Source organism: Pyricularia grisea (assembly GCF_004355905.1).
Source record: "Pyricularia grisea strain NI907 chromosome Unknown Pyricularia_grisea_NI907_Scaffold_4, whole genome shotgun sequence".
Classification (NCBI taxonomy): domain Eukaryota; kingdom Fungi; phylum Ascomycota; class Sordariomycetes; order Magnaporthales; family Pyriculariaceae; genus Pyricularia; species Pyricularia grisea.
Genome location: NW_022156718.1, coordinates 3,647,564 through 3,675,054, shown reverse-complemented (window position 1 = coordinate 3,675,054; position 27,491 = coordinate 3,647,564). Strand labels below are relative to the sequence as shown.

The following is a 27,491-nucleotide window of genomic DNA, read 5'->3' as shown; positions in this document are numbered from 1 at the left end:
GCTGTTGAATTTCTGCATTTGTTGTTTTTTTCTTTTCTTTTCTTTTCTTCTTTTTCTACATCTTTTCGAAGCAAATCAATTAAGCCTATTACAATTTTCACCCAGTCCTCTATCTCATAGCATTGTTTCTGCTTTCTTCCTCGAACATTGTAATTACTCATAGGGAATAAGAACATTAGGTGGTAAAACAAAAAGCAACAATCTCTGAGGCTGTTAATAGGAATAAAGTAATCGCTACGATCGGTAAAAACAATATAATAAATAAAACGGTATTCTTATATATGTTATCTATCGTTCTGTAACTATTTACAATCCTGCAAAAATCCGTTAAAATCTCTGCTACGTGTTCTAAAATCACGTGTCACCACACGTAATCTACCCATACGCATATTTGCCCGCGAATAAATATAGGTTATTTTTTATATTAATTACAAATATACGTACCCCCTAAACCCGTAAATAATTATTAATAAATAAATAAAAAAAAAATAACGCGTTTGGGAAATTGTAAAATTTTTTAACGTTATAAACGAATATTTTATTTTAACCGTTTTTTAATAAATAGGGGGGATTTTATTATTTTTTAACAATAATAAAATAACCTTTTATTTACGTAAACATTTAATTTATTATAAATAACCAATTATAATACGAAAATTTAATAAAAATTTTATATTATAATAATTACCGATTTTTTTTTAATCCGTTTATAAATAAGCCGTTTTTTTTGGTTCGTAATTTTTTCGTTTTAATTTTCCGATTTACGTTTTATTAAATTTATCGTAAATAGGCTATTTATTTTTAACGATTATTTAATAAATATATTATCGTTAATATAAATTAAAAAATAATTAAACCATTATTTTTTGGTTTGGCGGTTTACGCCGTTAATAATTTTACGCTTACCGGTTTTACCCGGTATTTTTTATTTTCGGGCCGTTTTGGGGCCTTTACGCCTACCGTTACCGCCGCCGTTACCCCCGTTTTTACCGTTATTTTTACCGCTATTTTTACCGTTATTACCTTTACCGGTATCCGTAAAAATAAAAAATTTATTACCGTTACTAATACCCGTAAAAATAAAAAATTTATTATTATTACGTTTATTAGTTGGATTATTAAAATTAAAAATAAATATACGTATTTCTTTTTTCCGTTTATTTTTCGTTTAATCGTTTAAAATTAATAATTTATATATAATACGCGTTTTTATTATTACCGTTTCCCGCCCCCGCCCCGCCGCCGGCGTAATCCGGCCAAAATTTTATTTAAATTATTTACGTTTTATTTTCGCGGGCAAATAAAGGTCCGGTAATTTCGCGGTTTACCGCGAAACGAACCCGTTTTTTGGGCGGTATTATAAATATATTTTCGGGCATTTTCGCGAAAAAATCCCCGTTTTCGCCCGTTTTTTTACCGTCCGTTTTTTGGCGGTTATCGCTAAAAACGATAAAATTATAAATTATAATATTTACCGTTTTTTCCTTTCTTATTTAATATTAACGTATATTTTAAATAATTACCAAATAACGCCCCGTCGTTAAAAAGATATTGGAAATTTAAAAAAAAAAAAAAAAAGGGTAATAACGTAGCCGTAACGGCCATATTGGCCGAAAAAAAAAAGGCCAAACGGGCCGTTTTACGGTTTGTAAAAATTTTATTTTAATTTGTTAATTATTCCCTACGGGTCTTTTTCGGGGGTTAAAAAATCGTTATTTTTCGTTTTTTTTTTAGGGGATAAATGTTAATTTGTACGTTATATTTTATTTATATTATATTTTATATTATAACCTTTTTTCGCATTTTTTTATTAATTACGTTATATCCAATTTTTTACACGTATCCGTAATTTATTCGTTAATATTAAATTTTCCAACGCGTTATTCGGGTATTTTTTCGTTATAACGTTTGTAAAATTATTTAATTTATTAATTTATCGGATTTTTTAAATTTTACGTTTTTCGTATAATTATTTAATCGTTATAATATCGATTATTAATTTTTTTTTTATAATAATTCCAAATTGCATTAAATAATCGTATAATAATTTGGAATTTATACAAATTACGAAATTTAAAAACGGTAGGCCGTTACGTTTATAAATTATTCGGAACGTACGCGTTAATATAAAACCTATATTTAATCCGTTTATTATACCGTAAATTTCGCTAACCAAAACGTTACGCGTTACGCGTTTACATTTGGTAAAAAATTAGTATATAATATTACCCTATATTTCGAAATTATCCTCGTTTTTATAATTAATTTCGTTACCATATAAAATTACGTAATTTATTTATAAATTCAAATTTTTTAGGTTAACGAACGATCCGTTTACAAATACGTATAATTTCGCTATTTTTATAAATAATAGGATATATTTTAACCTTTTTTACTAATTTTTAATTTACTATTATAATCGTTTGTTAAACGTTTCGATTTTTATATTTAACGGGTTAATCGCCTGCGCGGTTATTAAAAAATTAAATGTAATTTCGGGCTGGTAAATAATAAAAATATAAACGTTTTTAGCCCGTTGGGCCATATATTATTATTTACGATTTGGCGTTTATACGTTTACCAATTTTAAACGATTTGTTTATCCCTTTTATTATATTAATATATTGCCGTTTCGTAATATTATTTTATAACCGTTAAAATTTTTAACGTTTCCCGCCTGTAATATTTTTTGCGGTTTCGTTAATAATTTTACTTTTTAAAATTTTGTTTTTTCGTACGTAATAAATTCGAAATTTCCCAAATTTAATGTATCGTTTATTTGTAAACCCATTAACCCAAACGGACCGCTTTTCGTAATTAAAAAACAAATATCGTATTTAAACGTTATATAATTTAATTATTTTTTATAATAACGTTAATAAATATTAATCCAATATAATTTTAATTTTGCTAACCCGTATAACGGTTTATTAACTTTAAAATAAATCCCCGGCGGGTATTTATATAATAATTTTTTCGAAATCTTTACTAATACGTCCCTAATAAATTAATTTTTGGATTAGGTATACGCCTAATTAATATCCCTAATTATAAAAATATAACTAAATTACGTTATTATAATAAATATAATCGTTAAAATTAATCGTTAATTATACCGTATAATCGTTAACGTTTAAATTAATAGGTTTTTTTTTCGTTATTATTATACCCCTATATAATAAAATGTAATTTTTCGTACGGGTAATTTGCTATTTTTTTAATTTCCCGTATTATTTTAATATTAAAAATCCGGTTATATATATTATTTCCGTATATTGGTTCGAATATTTTGGCGCCTAATAAAATATTTATTTCCGTTATATTTAATTGTTCGAATAAAACCTTTAACGTTATTATTTTCCTTTCGGTTTTATATTTAATAGCCAATTTTTTGAATTAAGTTTTTTTAATTAATATAAACGTTTTATCGTAATATATTTTAGGCTGTTTTTATTTAATATTACGCCGTTAATTTTTGGATTATTCGCTATATAAATTATAAAATTATTTTTAAAGGTAATTTATTATAATATAATAAATGTTTTTATAAAGGGATTTAACGTTGGTTTAAAAAATCCTTTCGGGGGTTTTGGTACCGTTTTTAGGCGCCTTTTCCGCCGTAATTAAATTTCCCTTAAATACGTAAATTCGGCCTAATTACCCTATATATCGTTCGACTATTTTTAATATTTATAATAAAATTTAACGTACGTATTTTTAAAATCGGAATCGCCGTTAAATAACGTTACCCGTATTATATTTTCGGTAATAAAAATAACTTTATAAAAGCTATTCCAATTACCTTTTTCGCGGTATATTAACATTTTATTATTTAACGCTAACGTACGCGGTAACCTATCCTTTATATTAAGCCCGTTTTTAATAATTAACGCGTCGTTTAATTTTTTTTTATAATAATTTTTCGAAATTTAATTATAATTTTATTTATTATTTCCGCGCGTTTTATTTGGGTAAACGTTAACGGTAAATTTATAATTATTTTTAATATAGTTCCAAAAACCAATAACGTAGATATTAACCCGTTCGGTCCGGCGGTATCGTTAACCGTTTTTACCGTTATTTAAAAGGCAATTTTTTATAAATAATCGTTACCGCATTTTACCCGGATAATTTTATACGTTTTCCTTAAAGGTATATAAAAACGTTCGATTTTTTTTACGGCCTAATACGTTTTTGTAAAAATTTAATAATATATAATCCCTAAAAAACGTATTTTTGCGTAAAATTTAATTGTACGGAAATTAGGCCTTAGGTCGAACGTTAATACGTTTGGCGGGCCTAAATAAATATTAATCCAATATTATTTTAACGTTTCCCATATTTTTTTGGCTAATATATTAACCAAAAATTGGGCTAATTAAAATATAATATTCGTATCGATTATATAAAATATTGGCCGTTTATCCAAATATATAATATTAATAATATTTTCGTAATTAAAATTAATATTCTTTTTTAAGGCAAATTTAAAACGTTACGGTAATTTTCCTTTTTTTTGGTAAAAATGGCACATTTTATTAATTATTTAAATTATTTTAAAATCCGTATTTTCGTTTATACGTTATAATAAACGCCAAAATTTATTAATAAAAGGGTATTTAAAACGTTTGTAAATTCGCCGTAACTTTTTTTCCGTTAAAAACGTTTCCGTAATTTTAAAATCGGTAAAAAATATAATTTTTTACGCGGTATTATCCAAATAAAACCAGGGGTATTTTTTTTTCCGTTTTACAAATATTTGTTTACCGTTACCGCAAACGATTTCGTTTCGGACGTTATTATAATAGGCCTACAATTTATTTATATTTTTTAACGATATTAAAAACGGTATATTTATTTTTATAATATAAAACGTAATTATCCTTATAGGGGTAAATATATCGGTAATTTTTATCGATATTATTACGTTATTTTGGTTAAAACGTATACGTATTTTTTTAATACGTTATTAATTTATATATAGGTTTATTTTATATTATTATAATATTATAAATTGCCTAAATTTTACCGTTAAATATTTAACCGCGCCGGTATTTGGTAAAAAACCTTCCCATTCCATATTAATTTGTATAAATATATAATTTAAACGATTAATTAATTACGTTATTTTTTATTTTTATATAACGTTAAACCTATATTTAAAAAATTCGTTTGTTAGGAATTTTATACTTTATATTATTATATAATAGTTAATTATAATAGGTTTTTCGTTTACAAATTTTATTAAATAACCTTTTAATATTTTTAAATTACTATTGCCTAAATTTTCGTTAAATCCTTCCGCGGTTTGTAAAAACGTTTTATAACCTCGTATATTTTAGCTATAATTTTTTTATTCGCGTTTTTAACGTTTTTTTTCAACGCGTTATTTTTTTTTAATATATTTTTATAATTTGCAATTTTTTTTTTTGCAAATATAATATTTTTCCTTTTTTTATACCCTTTTTTTTTGGGATTTAATCCCTAATTTCGTTCGAATTTTTAAACCCAATTATTTACGGTATAATAACCGCTCGTTTCGAATTATTATTTAATATTTGCAATTAATTAAATATTAGCCGTTAATTTATAATTTATTTTCGATAATTATAAACCGGCGTAATTAATTGTAAAACTTTTCGTACGATTTTTTTTTCGTATTTACAAATATTAATTTTAATTTTAATATTTTTTATATAACCCGTATAATATAATTAACGAATTGGTATTTAAATTAATAATTTAATTTTATAATTTTTTAATACCGTTATAATTTATCAAAAAAAAATTTTAAAATTTATTTTGGGGTTTTATTTATATTTTCGGGTTTATTTTTTACAAAATAAAACGTAATCGAATTTTAATTTAAATAATATTATTAGCGGATAAAATCGGTATTAAACCTTTTTTTTAAACGTAAATATATATTCCTAAAAATTTTATTTTTACCTATATATATCCGGAAATAATCGTTAATTTTTCCCTTTAAAATTTATAAAAATACGGCGTATATTTGGGAAATTTCGATTTATATTATTTGGTAAATATTTGTAAAATTAAATACCTTTTTATTTAAAAAATCGTATAAATTTTTTAAATAATTATTATCCTTTTTCCAAACCTATAAAAAAGTTTTTAACGTAATAAACGGAAACGTTTAATTGGGTATTTAAATGGGTGGTAAACGTTTATATATAATAATATTTTATACCGTAATAGGACGATTATACGTTTAAAAGGTTTCGTACGCAATTAATTATTTTTTTTAAATATTTACCCGTTTATTCCAAAACTTTTTTTTATATTTTTCGTTAAACGGTTTTATATTACCAAACGGTTATTCCCCGGAAACGGTAAATAAATAATAAATACAATTGTATTATATATTGGGTAATAACCGTAATTTTGGGTCGGGCCTTTAAAAATCTATTTTAAACGTAGGGTATACGGGTTATAAATTGGTAAATAATAAAATGCGATTTTTTATTTTTTTAATTAAAAATTCGTTAAAATTACGGTTTTGCGTAATTTCCGTTTACGGTTTTTTTTTGCAATTTTTATAGTATTTATTAATTTTCGGCCTATTTTTCCGTATTTTCGACCTGGTATTATAATTTTATAATTTTGTAAATAATTTTTCAAAATTCGTATAAACCTTTTATTATATTTATTAAAATCCTTTTTTTTCCAACTTTTAAATTCCTCGATATAATATTCCAATAACCGGTTACCTTTTTTAAATATTATGAATTTTTCGAAATCGTAAATTATTTTAATAATTTATACGTTTTTTTACGTAATTATTATTTAATTTAAATATTCGGATAAATTTCCCAACCCGGTTTTTAACGTTTTTATATCGATTTTTTTTTAATTATTGGAACGGATTCCCAATTTTTTAAATATACGATTTAAAAATTCGTTTTCGTTAAAATTTTCGAATATTTTCGGTATTGTAAATGGTATAGGCGGTATACCTAAATTTATCGTATTAATATCCGATATAACGCCGTTTTTCGTTTAAAATAACGGTTCGGAATAGGGGTTTGGCTAACGGTATAATCCGGATAATAAAAATTCCAAAAAATCTAAATTATAACGATTTAACCGGTATTTTCAAAAATTTACGTAATAATAATTTACAAATTTTAAACGTATTGGTATACGGTATTTGTAATTATTATAATATTTTTCGTTACTAACCCCAAATATAACGTTAGTTAAAAAAATTAACAATTTAAATACCTTTATTTAGCTTATTTGTATTATCTATATTAACAATACTAATTAATATTAATAAAAATAAAATAATCGTTGTAATCGGTAAAAACAATGTAACAAATAAAACGGTATTTTCATGTATGCTATTTATCGTTTTGTAATTATTTACAATTCTGCAAAGATCCGTTAAAATCTCTACTACGTATTCTAAAATCACGTATTACCATACGTAATCTACCCACACGCATGTCTGCCCGCGAACAAACAAAGGCAATAATTTGCTTTCACTCATAAGAGGGTCACGGCTTTGCGGCGCCAAATTGGTTTAAGGGTAGTCGGGAATAAAGTAAAGTTTCCCAATGGTACTTTTCTCTAAAGACATCATCCTATAATTACTATACTACAGTTTCCGGTTGAATGGTTCTATTCTCTGCATAGCACAAGCATTTTAATTGGCCGCTGCGGAGACGTTTCGAGTGATTCTCGTAGCCCGACCTGGTACCGATACAGTCTGCCCTCTCCCCAAGCAAGATGTCTAGATCAGCCTCACTGCAAATGCAGCTCTTGAAGTCCCGATCCACATCCAACCGCAAAAGTACTCGCTGGCTGTCTGGTATAGGCCCATTAGGCTTGGCTGGCACATTTTTCACCCGCACGATTCTCTTAGGAATAGGCTACTCATTCCTCTGCAACATGTTGAGTCTTTTGACCGGGAAATAAGGCGACATAGGCACCAACGACTTGCTTGGGACTTGAACAGTAGAGGCAGTCGATAGCGCCTTGAAATTAGAGCGGTAGGACTGTACCATGAAGTTCCAAAGCTGAAACAGAAGCTTCAGGACGCAGCTGACAAATGATACCTTTTTCACCCATGGGTCGGTCGGTAATAGGTTGGCTATCAGGTCCATAACTAGGACGTCCATCAAGAAAAGCTCACCAAGTCTCAAGAATGCGTATTTCTTTGTTTCAGCTGAAGCTCTAAGGTGAGACGCGCCGCCAAGTATTCCACGTCTTTAACGACACGATTCGGTAACTTCGGTGTGTGCAACGACTTTGGACAGTTTCCAAATTATAGCCGCGAATATACTCTATAGCCCAATTGCCATCAGCCACGAGGTCTTATATTATGCGAAACTTGGCAGGTTTCTCGCCAAACTCCCCACCATCCGTGACACCTCGAACCATGCGCTCCGGGACGATGGTGGGCGCAACATGTGCGCAAGAGATAGTCACATCGTCGTCCGCTCCAGCGTCCGACTCAACCGTTGCGGTATTACTAAACCCTACGCTACCCTGAATGCGACGCAGCGTCATCAAGGCTGGTGAGCCCCGCACGCGACACACCAGGTCGCCCGGACGCGTGACGCGGGAGCCCATGCCGACGAGGCCCGACGCTGTCCGGTACACGACCCGACACATGGAAGGCCATGTCATGCACTCCACGAACCTCTCGCCCGTCGCACCTTCTGCGCGGCGGCGAATCTCGGCTTGCGCGTCGGGCGGCAGGGTGTCGAGTAGCGACCGGGCTGGTAGGTAGCTAATGGTGTCGCCGCCGCCGCGGGATTCGGACACCGCGCGTAGTAACTCGTGGTACTCTAGCACGTACGCTGCGAATGACTGTCGATGCTCTGCTAGCGGCTGCTGAGAGCCTGCTGTCGTCATCGGCTCGTCCTTCTCCCTTGTGCCAAGCGGCAGGGCCAGGGAGAGCGACTCCAGAACCTCGAGGGCGTTGCGACCCGCGGGACCTTCGGCGGGGAAAACGACAGACCACAGGCGGTCGAGCCAAAAGGGGTTCTTCTTGGCTTGCTCTCGCGCGAGGTTAGTCACGGGGAAGTCAGCCGTCTCCATGCGATGCGACACGGCGGCTATCTCGTCAACCAACCAGCCCCGGACGAGGAGATGCGGCATGGGCATCCCCTTTGTGCCTTGTATTTCACCTTCAATACGGATTTCGGCGTCCTCTTCCTGGGCCGGTGCAACGGAGTAGCTCAGTGGCGTGGTCCTGTTGATGCTATGCCAGTCCGGCACCCAGCTGGGCATCCTACTCTCATCGTCGGGATCCCAATCTCTCTCCTCAACAGAAACGTCCTCTTCGTGGTCGACTAGGGCAGTGACGTAGAGATTCTTCGTCTTTTGGATAAAGGTGGCAGCCAGTTTTGTGTATACGATGCCCCGCGTTACAGTGTAATCGGGCTTGATGACGGGCACACCGTCCATGACGGCGAGTGGATGACCGAGCAGGCTGTAGACGCGGTCTCGCGGATCCGTCACGCCAAGGATGCGCGCCCAATGCATACCGGTGAGAAAATCGCAGGCGGGCGTGCCGTCCTCTTTGATCTCCCAAATCATCAGAATGTGGTGTGCCACCCAGAGTAGTATGCCGAGGTGGGTCACGAGCGACGCGGCGTTGTAGTCCAAGAACTTGACGAACCGCCCCAAAAGGGGCCAGTCGACCGAGTACAGCTCCAGCGGCTGAGACTTGCCCTCTTCTGTATTGGCAGCAGGCCAGAGCGCAGTATACACAATGGCTTCCCGCGCGAGGCCGAGCTCCTGCACGATCCAGGTTCGATGGAAGTACTCGATGTCAAAGAATAATTTAAGGGCACTCCACCAGCGAGCCTGCTCCCGATACCGAGAACGGTCCTCCTCCGACAACAGCGCGAGCGTCCCATCCGCAGGGTCGCCGACTGTGTGCGGATCAGTCGGGTCGTGGTGTAACAGAATGCGCGCCTCAGCCAGGCGGCCCTCGGGGTCTTGCATGAAGTCGTGGATGAAGCGGATGGCGTCGCGGGTGTACTGACGACCCTCAGCGCCCTTTTCCCAGCCCATCCAGGCCAGCACGCGGTGCGCGCCGGCAAAGATGCGCCCCATCAGCTCGACCTGCGATGTGCGCTCGTCCAGGTCCTCCTGGTTGATGCAGACCGCGTCGGCCCATAGTCGTCGCACGGGTCGCCGTCGCTGCTGCACCACGGACTTTGCCGATCCTATCTCTGGACGGCTGGAAGACGCATCGTCGTCTCCGTCACTGCCGTAAGCGCTGTCGGGCAGGGGAAGGTGTCGAAAGGCAGTCAGTGCGGCGTGCAGACTCGCAGTGACGGAGAGTGTTTTCCCTTGTATGGTGATGTTGCGTCGGTCGTGCGTGTCGCCCCAGACGTACGAGATGGCCTCGTATGGCTCTCCATCGATTGGCTGCGGGACTAGTCGTCCAACTATAGGGTCGGAGAACCCACCCGCCTCGAGCTCAAATACACGAATGAACTGTGGGACTAGGGCGCTGTAGTATTTCGGGTAAGGCCGGGGCCCAGGGTCTGTCATGGTGTCTATAGCTGGGAGGGTAAGTGCCAATTCTTCCATGGTCTTGGTTCCGGGTAAAAGCAATCTCCATATTTGATGCTTCTTTGCAGCGGAGACAGTGGGTAGAAATATGGTCCGATGTTCACTGATGGTTTTCAGCTGAACGCTACGAATAGAAGCAGATAAGCTAAGTAAGGTAGATTAAATAGCCAGCCTGTCAAGAAAACATGCGATTAAGGCCGTAGGCATCACCTTCAACTGACACTCTGCCAGGATTTTTGGGTGGAACAAGAGATGCAGCCAAGCGCGAGCTGAACTTTTCCAGCAAGTGTCCAAGAGTTGTTGGCTTTCTTTTTTTGGAACAGATCACTCCTCATTCTGGAAAGAAATTCTCCGCGAGGAAGTGAATAAGTAAGTAGTCAAGCAAGTCAAGGTCTCAGGGGTGCTTTCAGCTTTGGGTTATTGGCTATCAAACCCTTGTCAGCTATGCCTGGGCTACTTACACGCCCCATTACCCCGCACCGCCGCCAATAGATTGCCTTTTTTTTTTTTTTTTTTTTTTTTTCTTGTCTGCGGCTGGCGCGTTAATGGAAAAGACTACCTAACCCTCCTCAATCAGGCGGCAATCAATCTCTTGTTCTTATCAAAGACTCGCATCAAATCAGCAATCAGTCAAGCCTGTGTAACATTCCCTCTAAATGAATAACAAAGCAATGGAAGAGCCAAGGGCACCTGGTCCCAACCCTCTGGATTCCATGGAAGAAATCCCAGAAAGGTAAGCTTCGACATGCTTCCACTCCAGCATCAGCCCGAATGCCAATTCTAAGGACTGTGCCTCCCCAAAAAAAAAGATTGGATGAGCAACACGAAACCACAACCAAAATCCTGGGCTTTCTCATCCACCCAAACATCCCCGTGTCGCCCACCATCAAAATCGCCGACGTCGGCGCTGGCACGGGCATCTGGCTTCTTGATGTAGCCCGCTCTCTACCCTCAACATGCCAGCTAACCGCATACGACAAAACCTCCTCCGGCTTTCCTCCGCCCAGCACCTGGCCGGCCAACGTATCCTTCAAGATCCAGGACATGTATGCCGCCTTCCCGGCTTCTGAGCTGGGGACCTACGACCTCGTCGCGGTTCGCTTCGTCAGCAGCGCCAGCATCCGCGCGGACTGGACCCGCGCCGTCGACAACCTGGCAACGTTGCTACGGCCCGGCGGCTGGCTGCAGTGGATCGACAGCTGCAATTTTGCCTTGTACAACTCGACACCAGGGACTTCGCGCACCGCATGTCAGGAGATATACGACGGGCTGGATCCCTTTCGTCCTGGTCTTCCTGGTTTCCATGGCCCCGTCATCGGCCTCATGATGCGCGAGGCTTGCAACGTGCGCAGGCCAGAAGTTTTCCGGGAGGCGGGGCTGGTCGACGTGCACGAGGACGTCTTCTCGACGGATAGGCTGCAGGACCCAGGGCTGGGATTCAGGGATAAGGGCACCAGGAATATCATGGATTGTTTTCTGGGTTGCTTGGAGGAGCTGGTGGTGGTCGAGGAGAGCGGGTGGACGAATGAGCGGATCGAAAGGTTGCGGGCCGAGGCTATGCGGGAGATTGATGCGGGAGTCTATCACACTCTTGACCAGGTCTGTATTATAGGGAGAAAACCGAGCTAGAGCTGACTTTGTGTCACTAGAAATGAATTCCTGGTCTCCAGCATCTCCGTAGTACAGAGCTTTTGTCGGACACGGCGAACTTTTAAGAGCAGCGTTGCCCAGTCGACCCCAGCCCCTTGCCGACAAATCCAACCACCTTCTCTCTACCTCGACTAGATGATCTGACTGGATACCCGCATGCGTGAATGCACCTAATACTTGGGCAAATGGAGCTTTCAAGAACGCAATGGCCAGAAGTCGGTAGCTCTTGTCAGCGATGCCAATAGTTTTTGTGTACGCTCGCTTTGCCATTCCAATTACATGTGGGCCATGTGGCTGAGCACTTCCGTTCAGAAAACACATGGCCAATAAATCGAATTCCTTGATTCCGAGGTCACTTCTGACGTTCAATTAAAGCCCTTATAGCGGCGGCACTATAATGTTTACAAAGCTGTTAACCTTTCAGCCTAATGCGACTCAAAATATTCATCCCTGGTCCCTGTCTCATCCAATGGCTTTCCTGACACCTTACATGACCCCCGAAACCTTTTCGCGCTAAACATCTACATTGGCACATCCTTGACTAACCTATCCATTCCAAACTTGGAATCGAGCTGTTTCATCGTTTATACATCTGGCGTTAATAATCGACCCCGAGACGGTTAAATGGCTCTATTGATTAGCTGCGCGTCAAGTTCAGCTTAGTAGACAAGCACGTTGCTTTCGCAAGTGAGTGTTATCCATGCGGTAGAAGGATGAGAATCTATCTTTGTTGAGCCTTCTAACTGATCAAAAATGGTGGTGAAGCTAATTATTGTGGTTTTGACGACTATGGCGATGTTGTAATGGAACACACCAACTTAGCCCCAGAAGGGGGTGGATTGAGAACGGAAATAGTCAATATGATGGGAAATAGTCTGAAAAGGTTTGAAGTCTTCACACTAGTTGCGTTAGCCAGAGGTTATGGCCTAAGCCTATTGGTGGGTATTAGTATTTACTGTTCGAACTAATACCGCAGTGACCACACATCAACGAACCGTGATACCAAGAGAAATATTGGTGAAGGAATATCCGTAAGCTTTGCGTCTGTACCTCCTTATTTGTCGTATTATCGGATCCCACAGCCGATGTGCAGCAGTCACCCATGTTTGATGGATAATGCAGGTATTCTTTATTACCATTCATGTATGTGTGGTGCCTGGAATATCTGAACATACATCACGAAAGCTCCGCCCAAATTACTCTCCATTATGCCTACGTAACAGGATTTCCGCTCTTAAACAGCGTAGTAAAGACGTATCACGCCCCTCGGAGTTATCATATACTCCTGTGTCAACAGCTGACAAATTAGAGACTGATCTCAACTAGTCCAAGTCGGACAGTGTCAAGTCTACTTCAAAGCGACCACTACGCAGGCGGCGCTCCTTGTACGCCCGCTTTGGCCTCTCTGCTAAATCGTCCTGATTATCAAGCTCTCGCTTTGTTCCCCTGGCGATGGTCTTTTCGTCTTCATTTTCGACAGGTCGCTCCAGAATTCCCTCTTGGTATAAATTCTCTAAATCGATAAAAAGAGAAACGTCAGTCATCAACAGGTATCATCGCAGAGTCAAAATACGAGTGACACACCTCTGGTCCTGTAGCGAAATTCGAACACGGCAAAGGGTCGCTCATAGCGATCGTTATACCTAAGGACTGCTCTGGGAACGGGTCCCAAATCCTCCTTGGTTGTGTTTTTGTAGCTGTATTGACTCGGTCTCTGTCAGTGGGCAGCTAAATTTAACTCAAATACCAGATAATCCATTTGCTTAACCACATACCTCGCTGTGAGTCCCAAAGCCTTGCCCTTGAGGGCTTTCTCTGGGATGTTGTTATACTCCTCACGGACAACACCAGGTTGAAATTCTTCCATCTTTTTCTCTAGGGTTTCTTTCATGTGATACAGCCTTATTTTGATGCTTGCGAGGCACTTCACATCCTCCGAGTGCTTTTTAATCTCCTCAGCTGATAGGAGCTGACTCTCATCGGCGTCTGATCAGGGAGTTCAAAGGTGTCAGTCATGAAAAAGTAAGCATGGTTGGTTGAGACAAAATATGCTGTTCAACAAGAGGGTCTGGCTTACCGAGTTCCAAAGCAGCAAAGTGCCAGGTTTGCTTGACCCGATGTGTGGGCGATGTGCGAATATGATGATCCCGATAGACCTTATCCCAACTATCCTTCGGGGCTTTGCCGAAATGGACCTCCTGTCCTGTCTTGCAGACTTTCTTGTCAACCTGTACGGCGCAAGCGATATGATGGCTCTTCCTGACAAATTCAGGTGTACGCACTACACGTACGGCAAATGGCTCGCCTGGCTTGGCCTCGATGTACCTGATGATGTGGACTTTGTCACCGAGAGGGTCAAATTTCTCTTTGGTAAGCTCCTTCTCTGCATCTTCGTCACGGTATCTTTCAGACTCAAAGTCAGCATCTCACTCGCCGGCCAAGTGTGGTGAATTTTCAGGCGAGAGGTTAGTTCTGCGATCAAAGTCTGGCAAAACTGTATCGAGAACAGAAAAAGAAAACCTACTCTGTGGCAGGCTGGTCAGAGACAAGGACCGTCACCTCAATGCCCTTGAGCTCTGGCGAGATCATGGTGTTTGGAGGTGATGGTAATTTGAGAAGGCACAGGCAGAGCGAGATGTGGGTGTATCATGGCGGGAAAGCTGATGAGAACTCGAGGAATTTCGGGCTGTTGTAATGTTAACCAAGCAGGGTTGTAGAAAAACAATGGATATCCTTGAACATGGAAGCAGTCCTGGATGCAACAGGATAACTCCCTTCCTTGTCGGAAAAATATGTAGAAGTCAGAGGATCAAAAGTAGGTCGGCTATATCAGATTTTTGGAAGAGTGCAAACAGTAGGGTGCTGCCTAGTATACCAAGCGCGCCTGCCTCCCTAGGTACCTAAGGTACCTACCTAGGTAGGTACTATGTAGACAAAAACACAAAGCTCAATGCGAACCAACTTGAAAGATACCCCGCTTTCCTAATTTAGAAATATTTCGCTGGGTGAATTTCCTTGCATCCAACTAATGAAGACTTTCATCGTTACACAAGACTCGTTCACCCGGTTCGCTGGCCTGAATCTGGACGTGGGCGCCACCGCAATGTTCAGGACTACCAGCCCATGAATAAATGTTCCGTTTTTGTCTGTCTTCATCCATAGATAAACCATGTAACTCGCTGCTCTGCTTGGAGATAAAGGATATAATCAATTAAATCATTCAAATTATTTACTAGAAAGTGATTCATCCTAGCCATAACATGACCAAACCCCTAAATTCCCTGCTGATGCTCCAGCCTTGGAAAACTCCCAAACTCCACAACTCCCAACAATCATTACAGGTACAGAAACCTCGAGAATGAACAATCTGAGAAATATAAACATAGGGGCAGGATCCCAATATTTCTGATCTTTTTTCTGTTTCTGTTTGCTATTTTTTTTTTCTTGATTTTCATATCACATTGCTGGGATCGTATCCCTCGTCCCTCGTACTCCTCCCCCTAGGTGGACTGTACGCACTGCTCCCGCTCCTCGACGGTGGATAGTTGCTCGAACTTCTGTCGGTCATCGGGGTGGCTCGCTGCGCCACAATCTTGGGCAGCGTTCTGGACATGGTACCTGGCAGGGTCATGCGCCTGTTCGGGTCGGGCGGCAGCACTATGGGCGGCGGGGTGAGCGGCAGGTCCGCCACGGCCCACGGCGGCGTGACACCCCACACGGGCCCGTTCTCCATCTCCCCCGCGGCTGTGGCGTAGGGGTCGTCGCCGTACAGCGAGCCCGTGGGTCCGTCGTACTTGCTGCGCTTTCCACGCTTCCCGCCGCTGCCCTGCCCTCCCTTGCCGCCGATGCCGCCACTTTTGCTCGTTGAGCCGCTCATGCGGTCCCTTCGCCTCCGCGCCCGCTTCCACAGGAAGATTCCTGTGCCGATTAGCATTACGGCACCGAACACGGCGCAAAAGGTCACGACGAGCACGAGGTTGGCGGACATGCGCTCATCGCTGCTGGTGGCTGCGGATGGCGCATTGGATGGTGGCGGGCCCGTGATGATGGTCACGGTGGTGGTGGGGCCGGAGCCCGTGGAGTTGCCGCCCCCGGCCGGTGGTAGGAGAGACAGCGTGACGTTTGGCGAGGCGGATATTGAGGTAGTCAGGGTGCTTGGGGATTTGGTCAATGATGCGGATGAGCTGGTGGGCGGCAAGATTGATATTGATGTGGTTGATCGGCTGCTTGATCGGTTGCTCGTCCTGCTGTTGCTGCTGCGACTGCTACTTGTGGTAGTGCGGTCACTGCTACTGGTAGTGGTGGTGCGATCGCTGCTGCTGGTGGTCGATGTTGTAGCGTCACCGGTTTCGTTGTCAAACTGTCGGCGGACCTGGTAGACCAGCTGGGGTGGTTGGCTTTGGTGGCTCTCGGCTTCCCGAACTCTTGTCGGGACCGCCGTGCTACGGGCCTGCTCGACGATATCTCGACGACGATATGGCGTTTCTGGTTGTTGGTATGTTTGTTCTGATCCTTGCTGCAGCTGTTGTTGTTTTTGTTGGTCTTGGCTCTCTACTACGACGATGGAGTCCCGATGGTCGTCGTTGGAGGCTAGGCCTTGCACGACGGGTGGCGAGTTTGTTTCGTCGTCCAGATGGCGGTCGAACGCTTTACTTGGCGAGGAAAGGTCCTGTTGCCTTTTCAAGCATTTCTCTTGTGACGAACTCTCCTCCGCAGCGGTGCTATTTGTCGAGGGAGGCAAGGATCCCTTACTGGGATATTGTGACTCCATCCTTTCCTTGCTTGCTTTTCCTTTCTTCTTAAGTTATTTTGCCTCAAAAACCGATACCCCGAAGGCTGCGTCACCCTTTTCTTTTTCCTTGCTTCTTGGCAAATAATCGTCCTGAAAATCTGCAAGGGAAATCCCGAGATCTTTCGGAGCTGCGGTGCATGGGGGTATATTTGGAAACCGAAAAGAAATAGCAAAAAAAAAAAAGATTTAAAAAAAAGACAAAATAGAGTATAGCTCAAGTCGCAGAAACACACATGAAGCGGTCCGGAGGGCAAGAGGGGGGGCGTAAGCTTCAACATAACTTTGAGTGGGGGAGAGGGACCCTATCGGCCTTTTCAAAGTCAGCTTTTGCTATAGCGTCCGTGAACTGCTTTTTTTTTTCTTTTATTGTTTCTATTTTATTACTGTCTTGTTTACCAAAACGTCCCGTTTTCTCACGTTTCTTAACCTGTCGCTCTGGAACAAAAGCGCGGACTGCCGAGCAAACAAAAAAAAAAATAGAGAGGTACGTCTGCCCCAGCTCGAGCCCTCTTTTTTGTTCTGCACGTACATGCGCTTGCATTTCATCTAGTCGTTGGCGCCGAAAAAATCTTATCTTTTTGTATCTCCACACACCTTTTCTTTGGGAGGCTCAAAGGAAAAAAGAAAGAAAAAAAAAAGAAAGAAAAAGGTCCGTACATTATGTGCGTTGATGAAGTGTTACGTCCTTTCATTGGGCGACGACCCCTAGACAAAAGACAAGAATAATGTTACGAAAAGGGAAACTTTTGGACGGAGCCTTGAGAGAGTAAAAAAAGAAAGTTTACCTCCGATTCCCGTAAATTGGTTGTCTCGACGATCCCTGATAGAATTTCCTCCAATTAATTCCCCCTGATTTTTCCCGAACGTGCGAAACAAGTTTGCTCATGTTTCTGGTACAGCCGTCCAATCTTGTGTGTCGACTTTTTCTTTCTTTTTCTTCTTTCACAGACATTCACAAAATTTGAGCCTCTTGTCTCTCCCTTTCAGCCAGGATTAGTGTTCCGCACGTTGCCTTGCCCATTTAGCCCTGCCGATTTTTAGCCCTGACTAGCTCTGTTCTAGGTATCCTTGGGGGTTTCTCGCAACAGTCAGCCTAGCGCCTGTTTTTCTTTTTCTTTTATGTTTTGGTTTGTCTTTTTTTTTTTTACGCGGCTAAAATCTCAACTCAGCAAAGTGTTTGGTTTGGGAACCGAATGGAGGCTTATTCCCGTCGATAGCGCGTCCACCATTGCCTAGGGAAATCGACCAACCCGTCCCTAAAAGTTCACACAAGGTCAGTGTCCCTTCCACTTCCCGAAAGTGCGGGATGTTTTGCGAGCAGGGCAAAAGTTAGGAGTCTAACTTGCCAAGGTTAGTGTGAACTGATTGGGCAAATAGAACAAATACGACAACTTCGACATCCGGCTATGACGGCTTGTCTATTTTGGAGCGTTGCTAGCAGCAATGGGGGGGTGTATGTGAACGGTCCCCGGCTCGCTGCCAGTTTTGAGCAGTCAGAAAAGTGTTCAGTCAATTTTACGCCTGCCTGCCATTGAAGTCTTCATGACCTGATTTGGTTGGTTGTCAGAAGATGATGGCTCGTTCACGCCAGTCTTTTCGTCTCTAGGACGCATCCGATATTGTGTGTTGTCTTGGATGCAAGACATTTTTTTTCCTTTCTATTTTCCTGTTGTCTTGCACTGAACCATTGCATATTTTGCCGCCTTTTGGCCTCTGTGCCGACAATGTACAGCTATGAAAGCATACTTACCAAACTACATTGGCGTCGTCCGATACGCAGAGGCCAGTCGCCCGATTCCACTTGGCAGGAATCTCGGCGCAAGTTATGAGTCGATTTTGTGTATGAAGCTTGGAGAGCTGCAGCTATTCTGCGTGAACGACATTTTCTTTTTGCTTTTCTTTGGACCAACAAAGAAAGGCGGCGACACGGTGACCAGGTCCTCCCCGACTAGTGGGACCAAAGAGCCTCCCTCGGCAGCCGGCTGCTTTTATTTCCCCTCTTTCACCGAGCCGCTTTATGGAGGTTTTCTTGAGTGAAATCATTGGACGAGATGATCCATCCATGATCCATCCATATTTGTGCGTCTATTTTCATGATCCCACCACCTGCTTTTTTGGTTCCTGGATGCCAAAGTCCCCTATTTCGTTTTATTTTCACGACCAAAGTGTTTGCCTCACATGTTGGATAAGTTTGTTAGGACTTCATTTGTTGTTTTCTTTTCTGGTCTGGACTCGTAATCTTTGGTCACCGACATGATTACGAGATATGCAAAGCTGAGTCTCTGCAGGTCCAGCGGCAAAAAAAGGCTGCGCACGGCATCGGGGTTTTCCATGATGTCAGATTCCAACATCCCCAAGAAAAGAAAGTTCCTGCAGCAAGTCCGTCATATCTCAAAATTTAAATTGTCCAAGCACAATAAGCAGTGCATTATACTAAAGACCCAACCAGCCAAGGTGGGTTTCTCTATCAATTTGTCGATTAAGTTCATCCGAAGTTCTGCGGAAAGAATAAGCTTTATTCTCCGACAACCTGGCACTGGAATGAACGGGGAATCCGTTTCCAATCTGACGCACAGAGCAGAATTTAAACCAACAAAGTATGTACCTATGTACCTGAGTGAACTACTTACTGTAAAGGTTTCATGGAGTCCCGGAGAGGATAAAAGGTTCCTGCTCTTGGCTGATCCCCAGAGAGCGAGTTTTGACCTGAACACAAGTACCACCAGATGAGGGTGCACCACAGGTTGAGGCTGACATGTGAGCATTAGGCAGATTTGCAAGAGATTTGACAATTCTGGAACCTCCATCCAACGTTCGGAGAGGGGTATTGAGTATCAACTGCTGGTTTCCCATGTTTCACAGTAGCGCTATCTCGCAGCAAAGGTGCTTTTTTGAGTCGGTTAATCTACATCCCTGGATCACTCCCTCAGTCCTCCATCACAGCAATGAACACGACGAGGGTAATAACGCAAACGTCGCCTGAACTGGCGCGACAACATACAGGAAGAAGTGATGGCGAAACTGGTCAAACTGAAAGGATTTGGTGACATCCCTGCCTGGGAACTCAAAGCGGAGGCATCTCTGCACGGCGTAGCCGTACCACTCGCTGACATCCTCGTACACCTGGTCGACCAGGATATCTGCCACGTCCGCATCCGTTAGTGGCGTTTTTGTACCCTCCCCCAGTTGTCCCTCGAGCGAATCGCGGATGCACTCGTCTCGGAGCTGTTCAAAGGGCTTGTTGAGGCCCAGCTCAATCAGCAGGATCCCCAAGGCGAAGAGCGTGCCGTTACGGACCGAGCCAGAATGCCAAGTCGGCAACGGGGGCGACATGTCACGGCAGAGGTTTTTCCGCCCCGGCTCCCGTAGCAAAGTTGATATCGTTGCAAAAGCGCCGCCAGGCGACTCTTGCCTCTGGATCAGCTGGAGCTGTTCTTTGCCGTTCCAGTCCGGCAGTAGCCATGGAGTCTCCGCAAGGTAGAGAACCGCCCACGTGGCGGCTGCTGCCATGGCGTAACGATCTTTTCTAGAGCACAAGACGGCTCCGGGGCAAAAGCGGTTGCTGCGTTGTTTTTTCACATCGGTAGCCAGTATATCCCTTATTGGTACCGCCTTTACCTGTGCGTATTTGGCCTTATTGCCTTCTCGGCCCTTCTTCAACACTTTCGCGCCGCAATCCAATCGGCCAAAGTCGAGCGTTGCATCACGCAAAAACGAGCACAGGCAGCTAACATCCTGCGGTTGTGATGACTCTTGTGTTTGATCATTGTTCTCGGTTATCTTCTCGTCACATAATTGTGTTTGCTGCAGTTCAGGATTCGGAAACTCGACATCTACACCAACATGTGCTGTCCTCTTGGTCGGCCGGAACATCTTGTACCATTTCTTGGTTGTTTCTGACTGAACTATCTCACTGCGCTGCTTGGTTTCGTCAGAACTTGGTGTTTTATCTGCAACTCGGGCTCGGGAAGAGGAGGTCGATGAGTTTGAGTTGTAGAGTGAGTCCTTCTCACTGATAGTTGTCATTGAGGAGTCGGAACCCAGCCTCGAAAAGACGACGGAAGATACGGGATCCTCTAGGTCCAGAGAATCTTCTAAATCTGGATCAATTGCAAAATGAACCTCACACCAGTCGTCCTGGACCATAGATACAACAGAGCCCGCCTCTGATGTTGGAGAGGACAGCGCGATGATCATATCTTGCGAGCTGGTTGCAACATCAGAGTTATGCCAACTCAGCCTGAGGTTTCCACGGTGTGAATGTTGGCTGCACTTCCATGCAGATACAGCTGCCCTGTGGACTTCTTCTGCCGTAGTCCTTCTGGCAGCACATTGCCTGGCGTCGAACCGTTCTTGGATGGCAGCCAGGGTTGGGCTCGATGCATCCGAGGCCGAGTTGCTCAAGGGCAGCTCCCTCTTGCCACCTGACTCGATACAACGGCTCAGTGCATGGTTGGAGGCTTGCAACTTGCTGATGAGAGACTCTCGGTAGTCGGCGTTGATGGCGTGGTTGACTCTGCGCCATTCCCATCTTGCGCGTTCGGGTGGCTCTTGAGTCCACCGCGGCTGTTTGGTGGTTAGTGAGCTTGCATAGATTTGAAAGAAACATGCAAACACTTACCCTGCCATTCAAATCAACATCCAGCTTGCTCATCATATCAGACAACAGTTTCTCCATCTGTTCAATGTACCGAATAAAGTGCTCTGCCTTGTCAGGATACCAGGCGCAAATCCTCTCGTGCAACTGAGCCTTGGTGGGATTGACCAGCTCAATCTCTCTGAGCGTCAGTTCCAACTGAGTCTGCTGGATGGCAAGCTCGGCGCGAAAGTTGAGAATGTCGTCCTCGTAAAAGTTGAATCGCTTGCGCGTCTTGAGGCAGCGCTTGTAACTGTCCATTACTGAGACCGCCACCGGCAGCGCGCCGAGCACCAAGCCGGCGACCTCCATGATTTAAATCCTGGTAAAGTAGGTAGGTGGTTATCTGGGTAGGTAGTTATTCGAAATCTGAGGGCGTTCTCGGTAGCATCGGTGATTTGGATTGGCGGTGGGCAGACAGACTGTTCGGTAAGAATCCAGTGTGCCAATTGCCATGATGAGGATGCGGGGCTTCCCGCAAACTGGTAGGATCGGAATCGGGGGTCGACGGTAAGGCTGTTCGTTGGAAGCGGGTGTTCAAATTCTTGGCTTACTGTACGAAGTTGGGTACGGGCAGGTACGAACCGCAGGACATCCCCCACTCACAATTGGCCGCTCCCCTCTTTTGTACAACCACCCCGGATTAATCACGTCTCTCACTTGGTCGCAAATGACGAGGGAAGAATTCCACAGCACATGTATGATAAGGTGCTGCATCAACTCACCAGGTCCAATTCAGACTAGACGGGTTTTCGTTGTTGGCAAAACAGCCATCCCAACTTTTGTTTTTAACGCATGGCTATCTAGGTCGTGGACGATTATGGAAGATCTCACGGCGTCGATTGACGGGTCAGAATCAGAGCCAGAGTCAACTCTCGACACACCACAGGCTCCAGGCAGTGGGCTTACAGCAGAAGCAAACAAGAGTCTTCAGCTCTATGGTGATCTCATTGTCCTGTTGAGCAATCAGCCCTCGTTGCCACAGGGCGTTGATCTAACACGCATCTTGGAGGAGTTTGGGAGGCTGCGGATATGGACGGAGCAGACCGGAGCTTCTGCTAGAGATCGAGGGTCATTGGAAGAGACACTCCGAGATGACCCTGCGTTGCGTGACTCCATAACCCAGTGTCTGGAGCGCCTCGGCCTCCAATTATCTACAGGTCAGGCTCTCTGCATCCTTACGGTCTTGAAGCAAACATTGTATACCTAATCTTGCTCGAAACAATGCAGCTATTTCATTCATATCACCTCAGTCTTCAGACAGATCATCAGCCCAAGATACCGATCCAGACTCAGATTCTGGCAGCAGTTTCACTTCCAACAGCAAATCCTCCCAAGACGGTCCCGGCAACGGGTTGGCAAGCTCACAGCGGTCGATGCCACGGTCCCGTATTTCCAAACTTCCCCTTCTGGTTCGGCACATCACTGCACAAATCAGACTTCTCTACTCATTCAGCAACATCCTGCGACGCCCCAGGCTGAAGAACCGCTACCTCCGCTCCACTGGGGGAGGAACTGGCCCGCAGATACCCCCTCCAGGGCCTTATGAGATTTCTCACATAGAACAGAAGCTCAAGGCATGGGCACAACTTACTACTCACAGCTTCAATGACGACTCTAGCGACTTCGGTGTGGAAGAAGACAACGCAGAGCCTTCTCGTGATGTGCCGGAAAAGCTACAAGAGCCATCTCCTGTTCAACTAGATCCAAAACTGCAGGGCCTATGCTACCGCCTCGCAGCAGCAAACGCAAGGCGCAGAGAGCAGCTTCGACACTGGGTGTCGCACCCTTATGGCCATTCCAAAAGATCCCGGGCCACTTTTGATACCAAGTCAGAGACCAAGTCTCGCGCCGCCCCTGACAGAAAGACTGTTGCCCGGTCGGTACTTTCTTCTAACATTGGAACGGTAGTTTCGGGCTCGTCTGCCCCCTTTTCGGCAATTTACGAGTCCAGAGGGGATCCAAAGAACCAAACCACTGTCGCAAAGACTCTTTATGCAAGTTCGATCGTGGGCGATGACGGTGTGGACGGCTTGAGGGTGCCCAAGGTTCCCCGTGAATCTCTGGAGGCGCCGCAGTTTGAGTGTCCGTATTGCTATGAGATGCTGGATTCGGAAATCATGCAATACCGCACAGCCTGGAAGTTTGTATCCCTTTAACTATTGAATCCTAAGCCAATCTTCAATGCATATGCTGACTGACTGACTGCAAATAACCACTCAACCCGGCAGGCGACACGTCTTTCGAGACCTGAGGCCATACACATGTACCTTCCCCGACTGCGCTGAGCCGGGGAAACTCTACGTCACTCGCCACGAGTGGATCTACCACGAGATGCAAGTGCACCGCCGGACCTGGACCTGCCGGAGCTGCAGCCATAAATGCCCGACTAGCGAGCAGATGGCCTCGCACATAGAAAGCGCCCATGCCGATGGCTCCAACGTCGCACAGCAGCCTCAGTACCTCAAGGCACTACTCCAGGTCAGCGAGGTTGCTGCCGAGGATTCTGTGGTTGAGCAGTGTCTATTCTGCAGCAAGAACATGTCTCTAAGGCGACTGATGCCCCATGTCGCCGGTCACATGGAGACGCTGGCGCTTTTTGCTCTGCCGCATGGGGATTTTGACGTGTCGCCGAGCGATTCAGAAGTTTCTTCTGTTGATTATTCGACGGAAGGTTCAATAGCTCCTTGGAGAAGAATGCGTCGGAAGTTGCAGTAAGTATATGCAACTAAAATTTTACAGTTCATCCTTGGCCATCATGTTAACGTATCTTTCTCCTCAAAGATATGAGTCTCCTCGCAAACATCACAAGAAATACCAACAACGCAAACATCGTTGCACATATCCCGAATGCGATGCTAGTTACGCCGCCTTATCTAAGCTAGAAAGGCACGTAGACCGCAAACATTTGCGAGATGGTGTATACTATTGTCCAAGCAAAGGGTGTCGATATTCAGTCGAAAGTAACAAGGGCATTGCCCAAAGGGAAAACCTTCGATGGCACATGAAAAATAAACATCAAATGCGACTAGATGATTTTGAACTGACACATCTGAAGGAAGATGAGGCTTTGAATATCACAAAAGGTGTCGGCACACTGCCTTTCCTTTACCACACCAAGGGGGTGTCGCTGTCGCACTTCGAGGGCCAGGGGGCAAAGGCAGCATCTCAAGGCGCGGCAGACGTGGCGAATACCGGGGCGGGCAAAGATGCTCGTAGGGTTACTTTTGAGTAGTCCTGGTACTTTTGTAACTGCCCCAAGACCTCCATAGCCTAACACAAACGCTCAGCTTGAGATCCGACGCGGGAGAAGCTGCATGGCGGAACATGGAGGAGATGAGCAGCCGACCAACGCAAGAGTAACAGTAGCAGGCGTCCACTTGGCAACATTAGCTTGGTCCTGGTGAACCCTCAAGCTTCAGAGTCCGGGCTGCCAGTGAGTTGTTGAGCATATAGATCTCATACAGTCCCTGGTGACGGTGGATACTATTTGTTGAATGTGAAGGACGAGCTCCAGAGTCTGTACTGAAAGGCTAGGGTCACGTATATCCCACATGACCCGCTTACATGAGCTTTTGTCTGCCAGACACAAAAGTCGCATGCGCGCGCCTCCGCGTTTATTAGTTACTCTTTTCTTAACCCATCAAAGAACCTCATACAACAACACTACTCTGGAAGATAGTTAACAATGTATGGATAAATTCAAGGCCAGTTCCAAAGACGCAGTAACGTTGTGCTTTGCGCCTAGCCCAGGGGGCAGCCCTCATATCGACAATACTATGGCGCCATTTGAAGTCTTTGTCTTGTTTGTGATGACTTTCTTGCATTCTGCCCGGGGCATGCTCGGTAGAGTCAAGCAAGCTGGAGTCAAGCAAAGAAGAGTAGGAAAAAGGGTAGTAAATTTATTTTTAGCCAACAAGAAGCTGGTGTTTTGTAAACCGAAACGCCGAAATTCATCCCGCCATAATAACGCCTGAAAGAAACTCCAATCATGTGCTCTGTGCCTTTATATACTTCATATAACTGATGCTGTTAAACCTTGGATGATATCTCGTTGCTGCCTGTATCGCTTATTTCTGGTTGGGCCTCTGGCTGTTAGGTTCCGATGGAGGGCAGTAACCTATCCGATCTATTGTGTTTCCTACAATGCTTGACAATCCAAGGGTGGTCCAAGACTTTATCGAGCGGGAGTCTCGAGCTAGGATCCACGACAAGCAGCTTTTTGGACATGTCAGCACTCTTCCCAGCGGTCCGGGCGAGAAACGCAAAAGAAACACAAACCTTCAGAATCAGATCGCTCGCTTCCCGACTGACAAACGACGGGACCTTCATGTCCCGCCGCATGATCCTCTTGTGCGTCATGGCAGGCGTGTCCTCGAACGGCGCCTGACCCACCAACAGCTCATACGTCAAGACCCCCAACGCCCACAGATCGACCCTGTGGTCGTACGAATTATCTGCCGTTCGCGGCTTGATCATCTCGGGCGGCAGGTAATCCAACGTCCCGCAAAACGTGTTTCGGCGGTCACTCGGCGCGTGGACACTCCAACCAAAATCCGAAATCTTGATCTCGCCATGGAATCCCACCAGGATGTTCTCCGGCTTGATGTCGCGATGCATGACATGCTTGCGGTGCAGATAGCGCAACGCCGACGCCATCTGCGCTATGCACTGCGCCGCCCTCCACTCTGGGAACCTCTTTTCCTTCTTCAGGTGCTTGTACAGCTCGCCCTTGCCCGCAAACTCTAGGATGATAAAAACCCGCTTCGAATCGTGAAAGTGCCCATACATTTTGACTATGTTTGGGTGCCGGAGGTTGCTCTGAATCTCAATCTCGCGCTGCACCTGCCTCTCGACCCGCGCGTCCTGCAGCTCGCGCTTGTGGAGGACCTTGAGCGCGCAGACGAAGCCGTGCTCCCGCTCCCGCGCCAGGTACACACGCCCAAACTTGCCCCTGCCGAGCGGCTTGCCGATCTCAAACATTCCCAGATGCATCATCACCGGCTGGGCTGACGGTTGTCCGACAAGTGCAGCGGCTGCTGCCAGGGCTGCTTTGCACTGCTCGAGGAGCTCTTCTTCCTCTTCTTCTTTCTGTTTCTCTGGCTGCTTGTTGGCGCTAGAGGCCTGCCGTGGCGGCGAGGTCCGGTGTTTAGGCTCATTCTGGGTGCCGAGCGAGGCGGCTTTGGCGGTGGTTTTGTTAAACCTTGCCGCAGCCTTTTGAGAAACACAATATCACGAATTGTAAGTAAGCCATGACCAATGTGGACCATTTGGGGGGGAAAGGTCTACTGCAAAATGGGCAAGAGAGGCAAGTATACACGTCCGACTTTTACGGCAGCGCGCTTTATTCTTTTCTCCCTTTGACAGATAGGCATTTTAAACTTGCCTCGAGGATCATCGTTGCCATCGCTGACTTCAGCATCGCGAAACAGTTTCCGGCCGTCGCTTCGACGTTTTGAGCAACAACGAGAGGGAGCCCAAAATCGTACCGGGTTTGATGGCGGTTCCTTGAGCACTACGTAGATGCCTAAACATGTTTTGTTGGTGCAATCATTTTGTGTGTGAAGCTTGGGGAGTCAGAAAAGGCTGCTTCAGGGATGCTGTTGCCAGCGCAACGAACAGACGCGCCGTGTGGTCTGAAAAGAAAAGAATGAAACAAAAGCAATGTGACGAGGACGGCGCTTTCGTAAAGGGTCTTGGCTCCGAGGATCTTTTTTGTTAAGCAATGACGACTGTAAAAGCCCTTTCTGCAGCCTTGTTAAGCCCGTTTGAAAGGGGCGGGGGCAGGAGAACCCTGGATCAATGCGAGTAGACCAGTTGTAAGAATTAAGTTTAGTGTGGTTTTCGGATATTTAA

General features: G+C 43.9%; 7 protein-coding genes across 7 annotated transcripts; 2 read left to right on the top strand and 5 right to left on the bottom strand.

Moving 5' to 3' along the window:
* Positions 1-8,340: 8,340 nt before the first annotated feature.
* PgNI_07778 (uncharacterized protein) lies at positions 8,341-10,536 on the bottom strand (the record flags this gene model as incomplete). Its single annotated transcript, XM_031127787.1, has 1 exon — positions 8,341-10,536. One exon carries the CDS (start codon positions 10,534-10,536, stop codon positions 8,341-8,343), a length of 2,196 nt encoding a protein of 731 aa, XP_030980626.1.
* A 636-nt stretch (positions 10,537-11,172) lies between these two features.
* Positions 11,173-12,338, top strand: PgNI_07777 (uncharacterized protein). The gene is made up of 2 exons (XM_031127786.1): positions 11,173-11,290; positions 11,367-12,338. Exons 1-2 carry the CDS (start codon positions 11,214-11,216, stop codon positions 12,184-12,186), a joined length of 897 nt encoding a protein of 298 aa, XP_030980621.1. The 5' UTR covers positions 11,173-11,213; the 3' UTR covers positions 12,187-12,338.
* A 1,191-nt stretch (positions 12,339-13,529) lies between these two features.
* On the bottom strand, positions 13,530-14,796 carry PgNI_07776 (uncharacterized protein; the record flags this gene model as incomplete). Its single annotated transcript, XM_031127785.1, has 5 exons — positions 13,530-13,720; positions 13,792-13,921; positions 13,955-14,193; positions 14,285-14,610; positions 14,732-14,796. The coding sequence occupies 5 exons, from the start codon at positions 14,794-14,796 to the stop codon at positions 13,530-13,532; spliced, it is 951 nt and encodes a 316-aa protein (XP_030980620.1).
* An 862-nt stretch (positions 14,797-15,658) lies between these two features.
* On the bottom strand, positions 15,659-16,978 carry PgNI_07775 (uncharacterized protein; the record flags this gene model as incomplete). Its single annotated transcript, XM_031127784.1, has 1 exon — positions 15,659-16,978. The coding sequence occupies one exon, from the start codon at positions 16,976-16,978 to the stop codon at positions 15,659-15,661; it is 1,320 nt and encodes a 439-aa protein (XP_030980619.1).
* Positions 16,979-19,715: 2,737 nt separating this feature from the next.
* Positions 19,716-22,043, bottom strand: PgNI_07774 (uncharacterized protein). Its single transcript, XM_031127783.1, has 2 exons — positions 21,621-22,043; positions 19,716-21,565 (listed from the first exon to the last, which is right to left on the bottom strand). The coding sequence occupies exons 1-2, from the start codon at positions 21,945-21,947 to the stop codon at positions 19,937-19,939; spliced, it is 1,956 nt and encodes a 651-aa protein (XP_030981386.1). The 5' UTR covers positions 21,948-22,043; the 3' UTR covers positions 19,716-19,936.
* A 271-nt stretch (positions 22,044-22,314) lies between these two features.
* PgNI_07773 (uncharacterized protein) lies at positions 22,315-24,353 on the top strand (the record flags this gene model as incomplete). The annotated part of the gene is made up of 3 exons (XM_031127782.1): positions 22,315-22,795; positions 22,866-23,778; positions 23,867-24,353. The coding sequence occupies exons 1-3, from the start codon at positions 22,336-22,338 to the stop codon at positions 24,351-24,353; spliced, it is 1,860 nt and encodes a 619-aa protein (XP_030980625.1). The 5' UTR covers positions 22,315-22,335.
* A 1,459-nt stretch (positions 24,354-25,812) lies between these two features.
* PgNI_07772 (uncharacterized protein) lies at positions 25,813-27,057 on the bottom strand (the record flags this gene model as incomplete). The annotated part of the gene is made up of 3 exons (XM_031127781.1): positions 25,813-25,833; positions 25,917-26,838; positions 27,050-27,057. 3 exons carry the CDS (start codon positions 27,055-27,057, stop codon positions 25,813-25,815), a joined length of 951 nt encoding a protein of 316 aa, XP_030980624.1.
* Positions 27,058-27,491: the final 434 nt, after the last annotated feature.